This window comes from Heteronotia binoei, chromosome 21, assembly GCF_032191835.1.
Source record: "Heteronotia binoei isolate CCM8104 ecotype False Entrance Well chromosome 21, APGP_CSIRO_Hbin_v1, whole genome shotgun sequence".
Taxonomy (NCBI): domain Eukaryota; kingdom Metazoa; phylum Chordata; class Lepidosauria; order Squamata; family Gekkonidae; genus Heteronotia; species Heteronotia binoei.
Window position 1 is genome coordinate 50,695,842 of NC_083243.1, and position 19,035 is coordinate 50,714,876.

Genomic DNA, 19,035 nt, shown 5'->3' on the forward strand with positions numbered 1-19,035 from the left:
CTGGCATTGTCCTTGTGGCAGCTACTTCTTCCACCCAAGGGGACAGTTTTTATTTTTGAAAAATTGTCAATTTAACATCATTATCTCTTTCTCTATAAAAGGCAAGCTGTGTTCCCGATGACTCACCTCACCTTCCATTGGCAGAACCACATGTTGCTCAATCTCAACGGAGAGCAACCCCACCCTCCAGCCTCAGGACAGACAAGGATTGTGCCACTGGGGAAGCTGCCTTCATGTCCTATTGGCCCAGCCCACAGGGTCCTCCAGTGGCTGTTGCTAGACAACTATAGTATTCCAGCCTTGGTTCTGTCAGTACAAGATGGGTGAAAGGAGGCTTTTTCCAGGCCTATTTTGGCCCTGAGGGAGACTAGGGCTGCCAGCTCCAGGTTGGTGGGAAATTTCTGGAGATTTTGTGGAGTCTAATGCAGTCAGAGTTTAGGGAGGAGAAAGGCCTCAGCTGAATATAATGCCATAGAGTCCACCTTCCAAATAAGTTATTTTCTCCAGGGGAAGAGATGTCTTTTGTTGGGAGTTCAGTTGTGATACCAGGAGATCTTCGGGCTCTGGAGGTTGGCTACCCTAGGCTTGGCTACACCCTCTGGGTGACTAGATGCCACCTGACTGGCATGACTTAACTAGGCCTGGCTGCTTCCTCCTGTTCAGCAGCAGCCCCCCCACCCCCACCCCAGTGGCATAGCAGTTAGCATTTCAGAGCAGGATCTGCCAGACCCAGGTTCTTGCTGTGGAAGCTGACTGGGTGATTTTAGACCAGTCACAGACTTTCAGCCTAACCTACCTCACAGGGTTGTTGTGCAGATCAAAAGGGGGAGAGGAGCATGATGTCAGCTGCTTTAGTCCCCACTGTGAAGAAGGACTATCCTTTCCCTCAGTAGAGGCTGCAGGGAGGGAGGAGGAGATGGAAAGCTGAAATCAGAGGTGCAGATAAAGGTGGGTTGATGGTTGGCGGGGAAAGAAATCGGGTTGCCAACTTCAGGTTGAGAAATTCCTGGAGATTTAAGGGGTGGAGCCTGGAAAGGGTGGTGTATGAGGAGGGTGGGACCTCAGACTGGGACAATGCCATAGATTCCACCCTTCAAACCAGCCATTTCCTTCTCAGGGCTGCCCCTAGACTGTTTGACACCCTAGGCAAGGCTAACTTCTGGTACCCCTCCCCTGCACTGATAACATCACGGAGTCACATGGGAGCACCCAATTCAGTGCCCCCTAGGCAATCACCTGGTTCACCTAGTAGCAGGGTCAGCCCCGTCCTCCTGGAGAACCATTGTTGCCAGTCTCCAGTTGAGAGAAGTGGAGCTCAAACCTCAGTGGAGCCAGCCTCTACAAAAAAAAAACTCATACACCTTTAAATACTTACATGACAAATTTAACAATAACATTTTATCAAGTCAACAACGTGACTCATCTTATTGTAAGTATTCCAGAACAGAGCACATGACAATAGTGTGTGAGTAAGCATTCTTGCCAAAAGATTCTGCCTTGAAGTGAAAAGCTTGGAAAAAAGCAATTTTGTGAAATGAGGAAAAGAACTACCAACTTGTTGCTGCTATGAAGGCTGGATTAATGAAAGATGTGGATATATTGCCTTCTGACGTGTGGGCTGGGGTTTCCCTTCTAAAGGACTAAATACTTTTTTTTGAATTTTACAAAATTGGAGTCTCTGGCCATAGGCTTTTGTTACATGTTCTATTCTGGAGTACTTACAATAAGATGAGTCACATTGTTGGTCTGACAAAATTTTATTGTTAAATTTGTCACATATGCATTTAAAGGTGTATGAGTTTTTATTGTAGAGCGGGGGTGACCAACGGTAGCTCTCCAGATGTTTTTTTCCTACAACTCCCATCAGCCCCAGCCATTGGCCATGCTGGCTGGGGCTGATGGGAGTTGTAGGCAAAAAAAAATCTGAAAAGCTACCGTTGGCCACCCCTGTTGTAGAGGCTGGTTCAACAGAGGCTTGAGCTCTACATCAGTTACTTTTGTCCGTGTGTCTCATTTGTTTTGCTAATCTCCAGGTGAGGGCTAGAGATCACTCAGAATTACAACTGCTTTCCAGATGGCAGAGATCACTTCCACTGGAGAAAATGGCTGCTTTGCAGGGTGGACTCTGTGTCATTATACCCTGCTGAGGTTGCTTCCCTCCTGCTTTGGTCCACAATATGGAGAAAGACTGTCCTTTTCCTAGGTAGAGGCTGCAGGGAAGGAGGGAGGAAATGGAAAACTGAAGCCAGATCAATTCCCCGACAGAAATTGGCTGCCTTAAGGTGCATACTCTATACCATAACACAACCATACCAGGCCAAAAAAACCCCCCAGATCATGCCACAAGCACATGCTGATACTAAATGCTGCAAGGCTGAATATGACAGGAAAACGCAACAACAACACACTGCAGATGAAAGGAATACTGAGCTTCAGCATCTACGTGATCATCATCATGCTATGATGCCACAGCAAATTGATGCTGAGTGCCCAAGGCTGGGGTACTTGCCCAGAGCCTCTTTTTAGAGTCCGTTGTATTTATTCTCACAATGGGCCTTATTCCCAGTGTCTATATAATATTATAACAATATGTGTAACAGGCTCTCTTAATTTCTCATCTTTCTCTTTTGTTAAGTCTTCAGCCTTTTCTGTTGCATATAAGGGCAAAGGCATATCTCCACAGTGGAAGATGCTAGAGATTTCCTTTTAAAAATGAAAGCTTGAGGAGTCAGAGAACTAGTTACATATATTGGTATAATATCATAGCGGTAGCTTAACAATAATTCAATTATCATTTTTTAAAATTTCAAAACAACAGTGGCCCTGGGGAGAGGGATGGCTACTGTTGGGAGACTGGGCCACGTTAACTGCAAGAAACCTGCCATGTAAAAGTGTTGTTGTTGCTGCTCTGTATCAGTCACCATGCTAGCAATGGGGAAACCACACAAGCCTACCCCCAGGTAGATATCATTGCAGTCTGTATTTAAATTCAGGCTTGAAGGATACTTTGCACTATTTGTTATGAGGCGCACCCTGAATGTTCTGCGCTTGTTACCCATCAAGACCTGTTGGGGTAGTCTTTGAGATGCTCCATAAACAGCTATCAAAGTAAAAATGAAATTATCCCAGAGGAATGTCAACAGTGACCTGTGTTTTTGCTTGGGCAGGTGCTTTGTGTGGGATGGTGAATGGAGGGTGGACATTCTGATGGCTTCGTTGAAGCAGGCAGAGAGTGGTAACCCTATTAAGTTGCTCTTGACTGTCAAGGAAAAGGTAAGAGAACAGATATCATTTCTGAGCCCAGGACTTGAGCCATCTGGATTCATTTAACTTAGACCCAAGCTACAAAGTGGACGTTTTGAAAACAGTATCCGTCTCTGTAATATCTCTTTGGGGATGGGAACATTTTGCTGTTGAGTGTTATCTAATAACTTTAAAAAGTGTTTGCCTGCATAATTTCTAGACCATGTTTGATGGCTCTTGTCTTGAGTACAAGTAAGTTTTACTGATTACTGGGTTAGTTCTCCTAATTCCCATCAGTTATGCTATAAACTATTCAAATCATTCTCATGGCTTGAGTCTTGATTTGACCATCTTTCTGTAATGCGAAGTAGGATTTAGGTACAACAACCCCACTAGTTGCTTCCACATTGTAATCCCTTTTTCACTGATGGAGAGTCCCTTTTCCTCAGCTGGTTTAATGTGCATCTGAAATTCTGATTCCAAACAGCATTACAAAAATCCCGCAGTGCCCATTCAAGAAAAGTTCTTTTAAATTCTGTTATTTCCTTCTTGTTTCACAACATGGCTGAGAGTGCTTCTGCTTCTCCTTGATTAATTAATGCTTGCAAACTCAGAGTGGCTGTAGAATTCCTGACTAGATCTCTAATGAGTCCCCCACACAACAGAAGGCTTTAATTATTGCTTTTCCCTTTGAAACTGAATTTTTAAAAACATTATTTTTCATGGACACAATTTCATAATGATATGATTGCAGAAATAAAACTAATGGATGTAATTATTTTGCTGCAAAGACAAGAACGGCAGCAACTGACACTTCCCCTGTCTCCCCACCCCTACCCCCCCCATTGCCTGGACTAAGAATTGATTGTGGACCCATTCAGGAATGCTGCAGGAATGAACAGGGCGTAATTAAATAAGCTGAGAAAAAAGGAGGTATTTTAAAAAGTAGCCTTAGTGGAAAGCCTTAATGGTGCTTTATTAGTGTGGACATTGGCAGCCAGTGGTGCAGATGCATTTTATGTGAGGAAAAATCTCCACAAATAAGGTCTTTTAAAGAGGAAACAGCACAGATAACACTGAGATTCAAAAAGCCCATGACAGCACAGCTTGGATTCTCTATAAACAGGGTGTAAAAGAAAGATGCCTACTTCAGACTAAGTACCTAGCATGTAAGCAACCATATCCTAAACCTTGACTGGCTGTTTGAAAGAGCCAAAGGCAGCTGCTGACTGTTTGTATTGAACTTGGGTCAAGTGAATTCAGCTGTACTCATATCTGTTATCTTCTTAGCTGCTCAACAGCACCCCCACTCGCCCATTTCAGGCCCCAGAACTGGGTCAGTCACCTGTTCTTCCTGAAGAGATTGTTTCTGACGTCAAGGGACCAGATGAGCCTCCTGAGGTATGTTTAGCTGTTGAGCTTTCTCCTGTTAGCAACCTTGTTTGTTCATCTGTGTTATTTCTTTGTATAGTGTGCATGAATAGTTGTGAAGCTCAAGAATGTGGCCAGAGCAGCAGTAATTCAAAGCATACTGAAATGGCAGAATCCTGAATTGGGCTTTTTTAGATTGTGTGTGTGTTGAGGGACTGTACTGATTTTGCTCCCCCCCCCCCCCAAGTTAAAATTCCCTGTATATAATATGTGCTACACTAAGTCTTTCTTCTTGACAGGCTTATTTTCGGTTTTTGGATTTTTTGAATGGAAGAATATTGTGAAGTATAACTTCACATTGGCTGTCTGAACAAATGGGTTGACAGCAATGGCCTTTGGATTCTCCATAAGTAATGAGTACAGTCCAGGTCTCTTCCTTTGTAATATGTAGGATGGCTCCAGCTCAGACACTGTGTGCCAGCTGCAGAACAGTTGCCCAGATGTTGCAGTTCTCTTTGAAAGTTGCAGGATTCTTTGCAGCCAAGGGTTGCACCCTCCATGACTACCCCTTTCACTCTTCACAACTAATCTCCTGCTTTTGATCTAATTCTACTGTGTCGCACAGGCTGAAGATCAGAGATCAGCAGTGCCTGTTAAGGAAATTGTGCCCAAGAAGAAGGAATTTTCTTCATCATTGGAGACACTGATGCTTCCAGCTTCAGAAATAACCGCTATACAACAGAAATGTGAGGAGGACAAAGAATGTGAGGAGGCCAAACAGATAACATGCCAGCCTAGCCCAGTTCCTCTACGAAAGACCAGAAGGGTTCTCTTTGAGTCTTCAGCAATCAAAGGGCAGGAGGAAGTGGAAGGTAAAATAGGTTCTTAATAAAAGAGTGAGGGCCAATTGTTTGTTTGTTTATTTATTTATTTATTCTATAACTTATATCCCGCCCTTCCCACAAAATGGCTCAGGGCGGCTCACAGCAAACAATAAAACAGAGTTCAGAATTATTACATTTAAAAGTTAAAACATTTAAAAACCTAAAAACCTTAAAATTTTAACATTAAATCTATACCGTATGAGTCACAGAAGTCTAATAAGCTACATTTATTTCCCAGTCAGGTGTAGGCTAACCGGAAGAGGGCTGTCTTACAGGCCCTGCGGAACTGAGCAAGGTCCCGCAGGGCCCTCACCTCTTCCGGCAGCTGGTTCCACCATGTAGGGGCCATTGTGGAAAAGGCCCTGTCTCTGGTTGTCTTGAGACGGACTTCCTTAGGCCCGGGGATGGTGAGAAGGTTTTGAGTCCCAGACCTCAGTACTCTCTGGGGAACGTGTGGGGAGAGACGGTCCTTCAGGTAGGCAGGTCCCAGGCCATATAGGGCTTTAAAGGTAATGACCAGCACCTTGTACCGGACCCGGTATGTTATTGGAAGCCAGTGCAGAGCCCGGAGACCCGGCCGAATGTGCCCCCACCTTGGGAGGCCCAATAACAGCCGGGCCGCGGCATTCTGCACCAGCTGCAATTTCCGGGTCCGGCACAGGGGCAGCCCCATGTAGAGGGCATTGCATTAATCCAACCTCGAGGTGACCGTAGCATGGATCACTGTTGCTAGGTCGTCGCGGTCCAGGAAGGGTGCCAACTGCCTTGCCCGTCTAAGATGAAAAAACGTGGACTTGGCAGTGGTTGCTATTTGAGCCTCCATCTTTAGGGACGGCTCCAGTAGCACCCCCAGGCTCTTGACCCTGTCCGCCGCCGTCAGCGGCGCACCGTCAAAAGCTGGCAGGGGGATTTCCCCCCCGGTCCTTGACAACCCAAACAAAGGACCCCTGTCTTCGCAGGATTCAGTCTCAGTCCACTCAGTCTGAGCCACTCAGCCACGGCCTGTAGTGCCCGATCCAGATTTTCTGGGGCGCAGACCGGTCGGCCATCCATAAGTAGATAGAGCTGGGTGTCATCAGCATACTGGTGACACCCCAGCCCATACCTTCGGGCAATCTGGGCAAGAGGTCGCATATAGATGTTAAATAACATCGGGGAGAGAACCGCTCCCTGGGGCACTCCACAATTAAGTGTGCGCCTCCCCCCCAATCGCGACCCTTTGTCCCCGACCTTCAAGGAAAGAGGAAAGCCACTGCAAGGCCAGCCCCTGAATCCCCGCGTCGGTGAGGCGGCGAGTCAGTAGCCGATGGTCGACCGTATTGAACGCCGCCGATAGGTCCAACAACATCAGCACTGCCGAGCCACCCCGATCCAGATGCCGTTGAAGGTCATCTACCAGGGCAACCAACACCGTCTCCGTCCCATGGCCCGGGCGAAAGCCGGACTGAAGTGGGTCAAGGATGGAAGCGTCCTCCAGGAAAGTCTGTAGCTGCCTCGCCACTGCCCTCTCAATAAGTTTGCCCAGAAAGGGCAAATTTGAGACCGGCCTATAGTGTGCCAATTGGGCCGGGTCTAAAGATGGTTTTTTTAGGGGGGGACGGACCACAGCCTCTTTAAGCGGCGCTGGAAAAAGCCCTTCCGACAGGGATCTGTTTATGATATCCCGTACAGGATATCTGAGATCCCTCTGGCAAGATTTAATAAGCCAGGAAGGGCATGGGTCCAATTTACGAGTTGTTGGGCGGGCAGATAAGAGAATCCTGTCGACTTCATCCAGGATGAGGGGGCTGAAACCGTCCAGAATATGGTCCGAAGACATGCTCGGGGCCTCGGTTGCATTAACTGTCTCAAAATTGATGGGGAGGTCGAGGCGGAGTGATGCGATTTTATCCGCAAAATAGTTCACAAAAGCCTCACAGCCCATCTCCAATTCAACAGAATTTGGTCTGCCCTGGGGCGGCGTAGTAAGATCTCGAATTATATCAAACAATTGTGCCAGGCGCGAAGTTGCGGACGCAATCTTAGCCGCAAAGTATGTCTTCTTTGCGGATTTGATTGCCATCTCATAGGTCTTCAAACTCTCTCTATAAGATGTTCAGGTCGCTTCGTCTCGAGTACGCCGCCATTGCCTCTCTAGTCATCTGAGGTCCCGCTTCAAATGCCGCAATTCCTGGTTAAACCAGGGAGACGGCTTAAGGCGGGGGCGCAGAGGACGCCTAGGTGCGATCTCCTCGATGGCCCTGGAGAGTCCATCATTCCAGGACTCTACCAGATCATCCAGGGAGTCGCCAGTGGGCCAGGTATCCCACAGGGCCGTCAGGAACCGTTCCGGGTCCATCAAGCTCCGCGGGCGAGCTAAAATACGCTCTCCGCCTAAACAGGTTTGGGGTGACATATCCATACGAGACTTGAGGGCAAAGTAATCCGACCATGGCACTGCTTCCATTGCAATATCGTTCACTTGTACTCCCGCCGCGAAGACCAGGTCTAACATGTGTCCCGCCTGATGAGTGGGCGTTGTAACAACCTGGGAGAGTCCTAGTGTTGCCATGGATGACACAGGATCCATCGCCTGGCTGGAGGCCGCGTCGTCGGCATGAACATTGAAGTCACCCAAGACCAATAGCCTTGGGCACTCCAACGCCCAGCCCGCCACGGCCTCCATCGGGGATGGTAAGGCGGCGGCTGGTGCGTTAGGCGGTCGGTACACCAGCCAAATCGCCAACCCCTCCCCAACGTCCCACATCAGGCCGGCACATTCAATGCCCGGGATCTCCGGGGCCGGGAGAGCCCTAAAGGAGTAAGCCTCTCGTATGAGTAGTGCCACTCCTCCCCTCCGCCCGCTAGTCTGGGACTGGTGGAAGACCAAGTAACCTGGGGGGGTCATCTGGGAGAGAGCCACGGTCTCTCCATCTCGCACCCAGGTCTCGGTCACGCAAGCCAGGTCCGCATCCTGCTCCCGCAGGAAATCCCGAAGGACAACGGTCTTATTGTTGATGGACCTGGCGTTGCATAACACCAGTGTCGGAGGCGGGTAAATTCGTCTGGTCCCACTACCTGTCACCATCGGGATGGGACGCAGGCTGGAAGATGGTCAAGCACTCTCATGTCTCAGCCTCCTTCACTTATAAGTCTGCCTGCTCCCACCGTCATACCTTCCCCTCCCCAGGAGTACCGGAATCCCCAGACCAGTCATCCTCTGTGGTGGGCACCAGTTCGTCGACTGATGGTAACAGTAGCTCGGGAAGTAGAGTGCTGCTGTATATAGAATACGGAGTAGTAGATGCAAAGTGATTCACCCAGAACTGATTCACCCACAGTGATGCAGGGAGGGTGATAATCTTCCTGGGGTGCAGGCTGGTGGAGAACTTCTGTCTTCTTCAGACTAACTTCTAGGCCGAATAGCTTGGCAGCCTCTGCAAAGCAGGACGTCATATGCTGCAGAGCTGATACCGAGTGGGAGACAAGTGCAGCATCATCAGCAAACAGTAGCTCTCAGACAAGTTTTTCCATTGTTTTGGAGTGAGCCTTTAGTCGCCTCAGGTTGAACAGGCTGCCATCAGTGCAATAGCGGATGTAGACACCATCGTCGTCATCTAGATCTACTGCGGCTCTTTGAAGCATCATGCTAAAGAAGATCGTAAAGAGAGTTGGCGTGAGAACGCAGCCTTGCTTTACACCTGTGCCTATTGGGAAGGGCTCTGAGAGGTTGTTGCAGTGTCTGACTTGGCCTCGCTGGTCTTCATGTAGCTGGATGATCATGCTGAGGAACCTTGGGACATCCTAATGTTCCAAGATTTGCCACAGGCCTTTCCTGCTAACGGTATCAAAAGCTTTGGTAAGGTCGACAAAAGTCACATATAGACCCTTGTTCTGTTCCCTGCATTTCTCTTGGAGCTGCCTGAGAACAAATACAATGTCGGTGGTGCTCCTGTTAGCTCTGAAGCCGCACTGGCTCTCTGGGAGGAGTTCTTCTGCAATGGTGGGCACCAGTCTGTTCAGGAGTATTCTGGCAAGGATTTTGCCTGTGATGGAGAGCAGGGTTATCCCCCGGTAGTTGGAGCAGTCTGACTTTTCCCCTTTGTTCTTGTGTAGAGTGATGATGATTGCATCGCGAAAGTCCTGTGGTAGTTTGCCTTGTTCCCAGCAGGTGACAAGTACTTTGTGAAGTGTGCTATGTAGTACTGTGCCCCCATGCTTCCAGATCTCTGGTGGGATTCCATCAACTCCCGCTGCCTTGCCACTTTTCAGTTGCTTGATGGCTTTAACAGTCTCTTCTAGGGTGGGGATCTCATCCAACTCTGTTTCCACTGGTTGAAGTGGGGTGAGGTGGATTGCTGAATCTTGAACTACGCGGTTGGCACTGAAGAGAACCTGAAAATACTCCGACCACCGGTTCAGTATGGATGCCTTGTCTGTGAGGAGCACTTGGCCGTCTGCACTACGCAAGGGACTCTGAGCCTGATATGATGGACCATATACTGCCTTCAGGGCTTCGTAGAACCCTCTTAAATCACCAGTGTCTGCACACAGCTGGGTTCTCTCTGCAAGCTTGGTCGACCACTCGTTCTGAATGTCTCGAAGCTTGCGCTGGAGGTTGCTACATGGAGCGCAAAAGATTGCTTTTTTCCTGGGACAGGAGGGCTGAGCAAGATGTGCTTGGTAGGCAGATCTCTTTTTCGCTAGTAATTCTTGGATCTCTTGATTGTTCTCGTCAAACCAGTCCTTGTTCTTCCTTGTGGAGAACCCGAGGACTTCTTCAGAGATCAACAGGATGGTAGTTTTTAGGTGTTCCCAGAGTGCTTCTGGAGAAGCGTCTGTGGGGCAACTGGGGTCATCAATTCTTGACTGGAGTTTTGCCTGGAAGGCAGCTTTAACTTCGGCTGACTGAAGGCTGCCAACTTGAAGCTTCCTCTGAGGGATACCTCCTCTCCTGGGTGTGGGTTTAAAGTGAAGACGGAGATTGCAGCATACAAGACGATGATCCGTATGACATTCCGCACTGGGCATTACTCGGGTGTGTAAGACATCTCGAAGGTCTCTCTGGCGCACCAGAATGTAGTCGATAAGGTGCCAGTGCTTGGACCGTGGGTGCATCCAGGTTGTCTTCAGGCTGTTCTTCTGCTGAAATATAGTGTTGGTGATGGTGAGCTGGTGCTCCATGCAGAATTCTAGCAGGAGGCGCCCGTTATCATTGCAGTTGCCAATGCCGTGTTTGCCAAGTACTCCTTTCCAGGCTTCTGAGTCTTTACCTACTCTGGCATTGAAGTCACCAAGGATGATCACCTTGTTCTCTGTAGGGGTCTTCCGTACGAGGTTGCATAGATCAGCATAGAACTTGTTCTTTTCTGCAGGATCTGCTTGAAGGGTTGGGGCATACACACTGAAGAGTGTTGCATGCTGCTTGTTTTGAAGTGGGAGGCGCATGGACATGATGCGATCTGAGTGACCTGTTGGCAGGTTTTCGAGTTTGGAGGCAATGGAGTTCCTGACCATGAAGCGAACGCCAGAAAGGCGGCTCTCAGCCTTTGACTTACCCGACCAGTAGAGGGTATAGCCAGCACCATGTTCTTGAAGACTACCTTCCTCAGGGAAGCGGACCTCACTGAGAGCTGCTATGTCAATATTCAACCTGAGAAGTTCGTGGGCAACTAGAGCAGAGCGTCGTTCAGGGCAACCACTGTCTACTGTGTCAAGCATGGTTCTGATGTTCCAAAACGCAAGCTTTAGTCTTTGCACACTTTGTGAGGCAGGTGCATGCCTTTTCTTTGTTATTTTTTGACCGCAAGTAAGGATGCCTGTTGACCACGGCTAGCCAACTGGGGTGGGGGAGACGAGCTTTGTTTAGGCCACCTTTTTTAGGCCCCTCTCCGTGTGGAGCAAGCAGTGCTGTCCCTAGATAAGGCTGCTTGGTCGTTCAGGGTGCTGCCAAAAAATGCTTTCGTCTCCAGGTCAACATCAGGCGACCAATACCCTGAACCGCCTACATGCAGGATCGGGACTGCGGCTTCCAGTGGCATCTTCCACCTGCCGTTTCGCCCCTTGCCCATCGCTGCAGGACTTGGTGTGTTGTGGGTTGTGGATGTGGATATGCCCTTCAGGCCTGCGCAGAGGAATTTTTAGGTGAAGCACAGTGTGCGTGGTACTGGCTCCACCCTTTCACCTTGGGGTCATCTGCCATGGCTCAGTAAGCTGGGACGCCGGCAGCGTGGTAGGTGTTACATTAACGAGCTCTATCTGCCCGGGTTTGATGTTAGTTTTCCTTCTCTTGGCTGGCGAGGTTGGTGAGCCCAGCCTGCCCATCCGGTTATACCGCTGGACATTCGGTCGCACCATGACGTGGCAAACTCTGTGAGAAACGGGGGGGGGGGGCAGCGGGAAGGTGTTGCCACGGATGCAGTAATGCAGGAGAGGCCATTGCAGTGACCATCTGCCAGGCATAGCCGGACAGTGACCACGCGGCATTCACTACACCGGGAAAGGAGAGGCTATTTTTTGCGCATACACTTTCCCTGGGGGGGGGCAGGATACCCAAGAGGGAGCCCCCCTCCCCCCCGTGTGTATACATACATACACACACACACACACACACACAGATATATATATATATATATATATATATATATATATATATATATATATATATATATATATATATATATATACGCACACACACACACATACACACACGCACACATACATATATGCACACACATATATATACTGTGGCTAATAGCCACTGATGGACCTCTGCTCCATATTTTTATCCAATCTCCTTTTAAAGCTGGCTATGCTTGTAGCCGCCGCCACCTCCTGTGGCAGTGAATTCCACATGTTAATCACCCTTTGGGTGAAGAAGTACTTCCTTTTATCTGTTTTAACCTGAGTGCTTAGCAATTTCATTGGATGCCCACGAGTTGTTGTATTGTGAGAAAGGGAGAAAAGTACTTCTTTTTCTACTTTCTCCATCCCATGCATAATCTTGTAAACATCTATCAAGTCACCCCGCAGTCGACGTTTCTCCAAGCTAAAGAGCCCCAAGCGTTTTAACCTTTCTTCATAGGGAAAGTGTTCCAAACCTGTAATCATTCTAGCTGCCCTTTTCTGCACTTTTTCCAATGGTATAATATCCTTTTTGAGGTGCAGTGACCAGAATTATACAAAGTATTCCAAATGAGACCGCACCACCGATTTATACAGGGGCATTATGATACTGGCTGATTTGTTTTCAGTTCCCTTCCTAATAATTCCCAGCATGGCGTTGGCCTTCTTTATTGCAATCGCACACTATCTTGACATTTTCAGTGAGTTATCTACCATGACCCCAAGATCTCTCTCTTGGTCAGTCTCTGCCAGTTCACAACAAATCAACTTGTATTTGTAGCTGGGATTCTTGGCCCCACTGTGCATTACTTTGCACTTGGCCATATTGAACCTCATCTGCCACGTTGACGCCCACTCACCCAACCTTAACAGATCCCTTTGGAGTGCCTCACAATCCTCTTTGGTTCTCACCACCCTGAACAATTTAGTGCCATCTGCAAACTTGGCCACTTCACTGCTTACTCCCAACTCCAGATCATTAATGAAGAAGTTAAAGAGCATGGGATCCAGTACTGAGCCCTGCGGCACCTCACTGCTTACCGTCCTCCACTGTGAAGACTGCCCATTTATACTCACTCTTGGCTTCCTATTAATTAGCCAGTTTTTCATCCACAAGAGGACCTGTCCTTTTACTCCATGACTCTCGAGCTTACTAAGGAGCCTTTGATGAGGAACTTTATCAAAAGCTTTCTGGAAGTCAAGGTAAACATCTATTGGGTCCCCTTTGTCCACATGTTTGTTCACCCCCTCAAAGAACTGTAACAGGTTAGTGAGGCAAGATCTTCCCTTACAGAACCCATGCTGAGTCTTCCTCAATAACTTGTGTTCATCAATGTGCCTACTCATTCTGTCCTTGATAATGCTTTCTACCAACTTTCCCGGTATTGAAGTCAGACTGACTGACCTGTAATTTCCCAGATCTCCTCTGGAACCTTTTTTAAAGATTTGCTACCTTTCAGTCCTCAGGAACGGAGGCAGATTTCACTGAAAGATTACATATTTTTGTCAGGAGATGCACAAGTTCAACTTTGAGTTCTTTCAGAACTCTCGGATGTATGCCATCCGGACCTGGTGACTTATTAGTTTTTAATTCGTCAATCACTTGTAGGACCTCCTCTCTTGTCACCTCAATTTGACTCAGGTCTTTCAACACCCCTTTCAAAATTAGTTGTTCTGGAGCGGGCAAACAGTTCTCATCTTCCACAGTGAAGACTGAGGCGAAAAATTCATTCAGCTTCTCAGCCATTTCCCTATCCTTCTTCAGTAATCCTTTTACCCCTTGGTCATCCAAGGGCCCCACTGCCTCCCTGGCTGGTTTCCTGCTTCTAATATATTTGAAGAAATTTTTATTGTTGGTCTTTATGTTTTTTGCAATATGCTCCTCATAGTCCCTTTTTGCCTGCCTGATCACAGTCTTGCATTTGATTTGCTACAGCCTGTGTTCCCTTCTATTAATTTCACTTGGACTAGCTTTCCACCGCTTAAAGGAGTCCTTCTTACCTTTTACAGCTTCCATTACTTTGTTTGTTAACCATGCAGGCCTTCTCTTATACCTGTTTGTGCATTTCCTAACTTGTGGTATTTATTTTATCTGAGCTTCTAGGATTGTAGTTTTAAATAGCCTCCAAACTTCCCCAAGGGTTTTGACTGTATTTACCTTTCCTTTCAGTTTCCGCTTCACATGCCCCCTCATCTCAGAGAATTTACCCCTTTTAAAGTTAAACGTGGTTGTGCTGGTCTTTTGGGGAAACTTCCTATTTATACAAATGGCGAAATCAGTAACGTTATGGTCACTGCTCCCAAGCGGTGCGATCACTTTTACATCTCTCAACAAGTCTTGGGCATTACTTAGGACCAAATCCAGGATCACCCCACCCCTGGTAGGTTCTGTGACCATCTGCTCCATAGCACAGTCATTGAGAGCATCTAGAAACTCACTCTTTCTCTCGACCTGAACACACATTGACCCAATCAAACTGCAGGTAGTTAAAATCACCTATTACGACACAGTTTTTACGTTTTGCTGCTATCTTTAATCCTTCCATCATATTATAATCTTCCTCTATCTTTTGATTTGGTGGGCGATAACAAACTCCCATAGTTAAATTTCCTTTTAGGCGTTCTATTTCAACGCAGAGCATTTCTAGAAGGGAATCTAATTCTTTGACCTCAGTCTTACTGGACTGTATACCCTCTCTGACATACAGAGGCACCCCACCTCCAACCCTTCCCTCCCTATCCTTCTGATATAACATATCCAGGAATCACTGTGTCCCACTGATTCTCCTCATTCCACCAGGTTTCTGAAATTCCCACAATGTCTATGTTTTCCCCCAACACTAAACATTCCAACTCACCAATTTTACTTTGAACACTTCTAGCATTTATATACAAACATCTTCTAGCATTTATATACAAACATCCAGGCAAGTTTGGCCCACAACCTTCCTCCTGCTGCCTCGAGACTTGGCAGACACTCCATACTGTTTGTCACCATCTCAGTGGACAACTCTAATCCATTACCCGGTAGAAAAGTAACAGCTAAGCCTTCATCTCTTTGAAATGAGTCCTCCCAAACCAGAGACATTTCATCTCCTGTCGGCTTTCCCCCAAGATTTAGTTTAAAAACTGTTCTGTCACCTTTTTGATTTTAAGCGCCAGCAGCTTGGTTCCATCCAGGGACAAGTGGAGACAGTCTCTTTTGTACAGCTCCCGCTTGTTCCAGAAAGCATCCCAGTGCCTAACAAACTTAAACCCTTCCTCCTACACCATTGTCTCATCCACACATTGAGACTTCTAGTTTGTGCCTGTCTCTCCAGCCCTGCACGTGGAACAGGTAGCACTTCTGAGAAGGCTACCTTGGAGGTCCTGGCCTTAAGTCTCCTGCCTAGCAGCCTAAATTTTTCCTCCAGGACCTCACGACTGCATTTCCCCGCATCGTTGGTTCCAACATGCACCACGACCACTGGCTCCTCCCCAGCACTGTCTATTAGCCAATCTACAACACACATAATGTCCGCTACCTTCGCACCAGGCAGGCAAGTCACCATGGTGTTAGGGAAACTGCTCTCAAAATGAGATTGGGGAATTAGATTGAGAGACAGCTAGCCCAATAGGAATCTTTGTTATCTGTGTATACCAGGCTCAACCATTCAGATAGTCAATGCTCAATAAACTGGACTCTAATTTAGTAAAATCAATTGTAATTTATTTGAAACAATAGTTCTTTCACACAAGGTACAAAAGCAATCACACATTCATACAGGTCTAAAGAAATATAGAGAGATCGATAGGGGAACATAAAAGGATGGACATACAGGGTGATACTACCTCTCGCAGACTCCAAGGAAGACTCCGATGGCGACGAATGAGGGAATGGGGGAATGGACCCGAAACTGATCAGGAATCAGGGATGGATCTATACAGCGGGATAAGGGGGTTGCTGAATAGAGAGCACACCTGTGGGTAGCTAGTCCACAGGTTATATAGGGTCACCTCAGTCCGGAGGGGATGGGAGGCGACTGGGAGTGGTAATGGGAGGTTCCGCTGATGACCAAGAAGGCTGGACATCGGCTGGACCAATGGTGAGTCCATGGCGACACCTGATTGGGTGTATGCTTCAACCAATGAACATCGCCTTCATCCTGGGCATCCTGGAAACTTCCAGGTTGCGACAGGGCCTGGGGCGGCTCCAATGATATCAGTATGGAAATGGTTGGGTGATTGGGATGAGATGGGATTAACTGGGAAGGTGACAATAGGGAATCAGATATGGACCTAGGTATTCCGGTGTAGACAAAAGGGCTTGGAGGTAGCAGGAGAGATCCTTCCTCTTTCTCATCATCTCCTGGGTGAGGGCTGCTGTTCAGGATATTACTTAGCAATCAGGATCAATAGTTGAGCCATTAATCCATTCATAGACTAGATAGGTTGCTTGCGGGCTAGGAATGACTCAAGATGTGTACGTGAGGTTCCCACTAAGAAGGAATGAAGCCCAACCAGGCAGGAAGATGGCTACATGTGGTGTTAGCGAAACACAGTGGCTTCCGTGCTTAGCGCTTCAACACTGTTCGCCTGGACAGCTCCGTGGCGGCGTAGCCTCCTCCTCGCCACGGCGGACTCCACGCGGTAGCGGGGAAACGTCCGTGTGCGTCTGCAGACACTCTGTGCCTGTCTCAAGCACTTGTATAATTGGTGGTTGGTACACGTGAGTCCTATGTAACTCCTGGATAGTTCTACTCGCACCCACTGGCCAGGCGGGTGCAAGCTCACTTCTCCAGGCGCCCTGGCAACCATGTGTGTGACAGAGGGGTCATTTTCTCACAATGGGGTCAGTCTGCGGTTTTGCCACCCAGCTGTCTACTTGCCTAAAGATTGAATCACCAACTACTAAGACCCTCCCTCTCTCCCTGCCCAGGGATGGTTCTTTGGCGCAAAAGGATACCCGCTCAGCAACTGAAGAAGAGGTCCCTTCTGAGGGCGCATTCCCCTTATCTTCAGCCTAGTGCCCTGTTCCCTCTCGACCCTCATGCTCCCTGGCAGCAATGGGGCTGCCACGTTCAGAGTGGGGCTCATCTAATATGTCCCCGAGAGTCTTCTTCAAGTGCCTAACTGACTGTCTCTGCTTCTCCAGGTCAGTCACCTCGGCCTCAAGGGTACGAACTCGTTCCCTGAGTACCAGGAGCTCCTTGCATTGAGCACACACCCAAGCCTTCTGTCCTGTGGGCAGATAGTCATACATGTGACACTCAGTGCAAAACAGTGGAAACCCCCCCACCCCCCTGCTGGCATTCTACCTTCATGATAGGTTTTTTAAAAATATACAGTCCCCTTTTAAATCCTGTTTATGTGGCTCTCTTTCTGGAGGGTCTACTTACCTTATTGGGAACACAAGAAAAATAGGGATCTGGGTTCCTGGTCCTTACACAGCCCCCAGGCTAAGAGCCACAGGCCAAGAGCTCTTTAGCTCTCACCCTTCGGCTCGCGCCTCTGGGAAGGCGCAGCTTAATAATGCAAAGAGGGTGGGGCCTCAGTCTACCCCAGGAACACAGCCACTCCTAATCAATCAGCAACAATCACCTTCAGCCCACTCAAACCAAACAAACAGCAGTTCCCCAGCAACCACAAACTCAGAATTTTCAGCAATCACAGACACACAAACTCAGAAATTCTCAGCAACTCCTCCAGCTGTTTAGAAAGCCAAACCTCACCCTTATAGCACTTCTTATCTGCTTTCTCTCAGAGCTCTCTGAAATGGAGGACAGGGTGAAGCAGGGGGAGGCCATACCCAGGCACCTGCCACATCAATTAAAGACCTGGCAGAACAACTCTGTTTTGCAGGCCCTGCAGAACTGTAGCAAGTCCCACAGAGCCCTGATTTCACTTGGTAGAGAGTTTAACCAGGCTGGAACCATGGCCAAAAAGGCCCTGGCCTTGGTCGAGGCTAACCAGATGTCTTTTGGGCTAGGGACAACCAGGAGTTGTTCAAAAGAGCACAAGGCTCTCTTGGGAACATATGGGGAGAGTCTTGCAGATATGATGTTCCAGACTGCATAGGGCTTTGAAGGTAAGTAGCAGAACCTTGAACCTGAACTAGTACTCAGCTGGCAACCAATGCAGTTGGCAAAGCACTGGCTGCATGTGTGTCTGCAAAGATGACCCAGTCAGCAGGTGAGTGGCTGCATTTTGAACCAGCTGAAGTTTCTGGAGCAGGGTCAAGGGCAGTCCTGCATGGAACGAGTCACAGTAGTCCAACTTGGAGGTGACCATTGCATGGATCATCATGGCTAAGTCATGGGAGGAGAGAAAGAGAAGGAAGAAACTCTAGGAGAAGGAAACAGAAAAAGGAGAGAGGCTATGGGGGCTTTCAGGAAAGGGAGGAAAGAGGAAATAGTGGGGGAGGGGAAAATGAGATGCCCCCTGCAAGTCCTTTCATGTTCCTGCTTGTATCTACGTAAAACACTTGTGGGCTTAGATCCTTTTCTCTGGTTTCTGATTTGTTTTCTTCAGTTGGACATACTCCCAGCATTAATTGCTATGAGTGGACATAGGTGTACTAAAAAAGAGGAGAGGAATTGGTTGTAGGATCAGTCATCCTATAAGCTGATCACTCTGTTTTTGGGTAGAGATGGGTAGCTTTTTAAAAGAAGTATGAAAACACCATTGTACACCAAAATGATTTATGCGTGTTCTCTTTGCAGATTTAGAGATGAAAGAGTTGCAAGGTAAGCACCTCTATCCTACAGATTTTTCTTGAGTCTCTTATTCTGTGAGCAGATTCTTTTAAGTTTGATTTGGTTTGGTTTTCCTAGCATTCTCCAGTGTAAAGAACAGAAATTAAACCCCCAGAAGGAACAATGCCCCCAATAACTGCTTCCTTTGAAGCTCAAGCTGTAGATATCAATGGCAGAACCCATATTTTCAAAGTCAGATA

The 19,035-nt window shown here is 47.8% G+C and overlaps 1 protein-coding gene across 2 annotated transcripts in view; it reads left to right on the forward strand.

Annotated features, from left to right (window-relative positions):
• LOC132589944 (uncharacterized) overlaps window positions 1–19,035 on the forward strand; it is a 33,144-nt gene that overhangs the window by 2,422 nt on the left and 11,687 nt on the right. Inside the window, exons 3-6 of one of the 2 annotated variants that reach the window (XM_060262745.1) lie at window positions 3,168–3,273; window positions 4,534–4,644; window positions 5,240–5,486; window positions 18,803–18,826. In XM_060262745.1, coding sequence (XP_060118728.1) covers window positions 3,168–3,273; window positions 4,534–4,644; window positions 5,240–5,486; window positions 18,803–18,826 — 488 coding nt within the window. The remainder of the gene's footprint in view (window positions 1–3,167; window positions 3,274–4,533; window positions 4,645–5,239; window positions 5,487–18,802; window positions 18,827–19,035) is intronic. The other variant, XM_060262746.1, reaches the window with a different exon arrangement.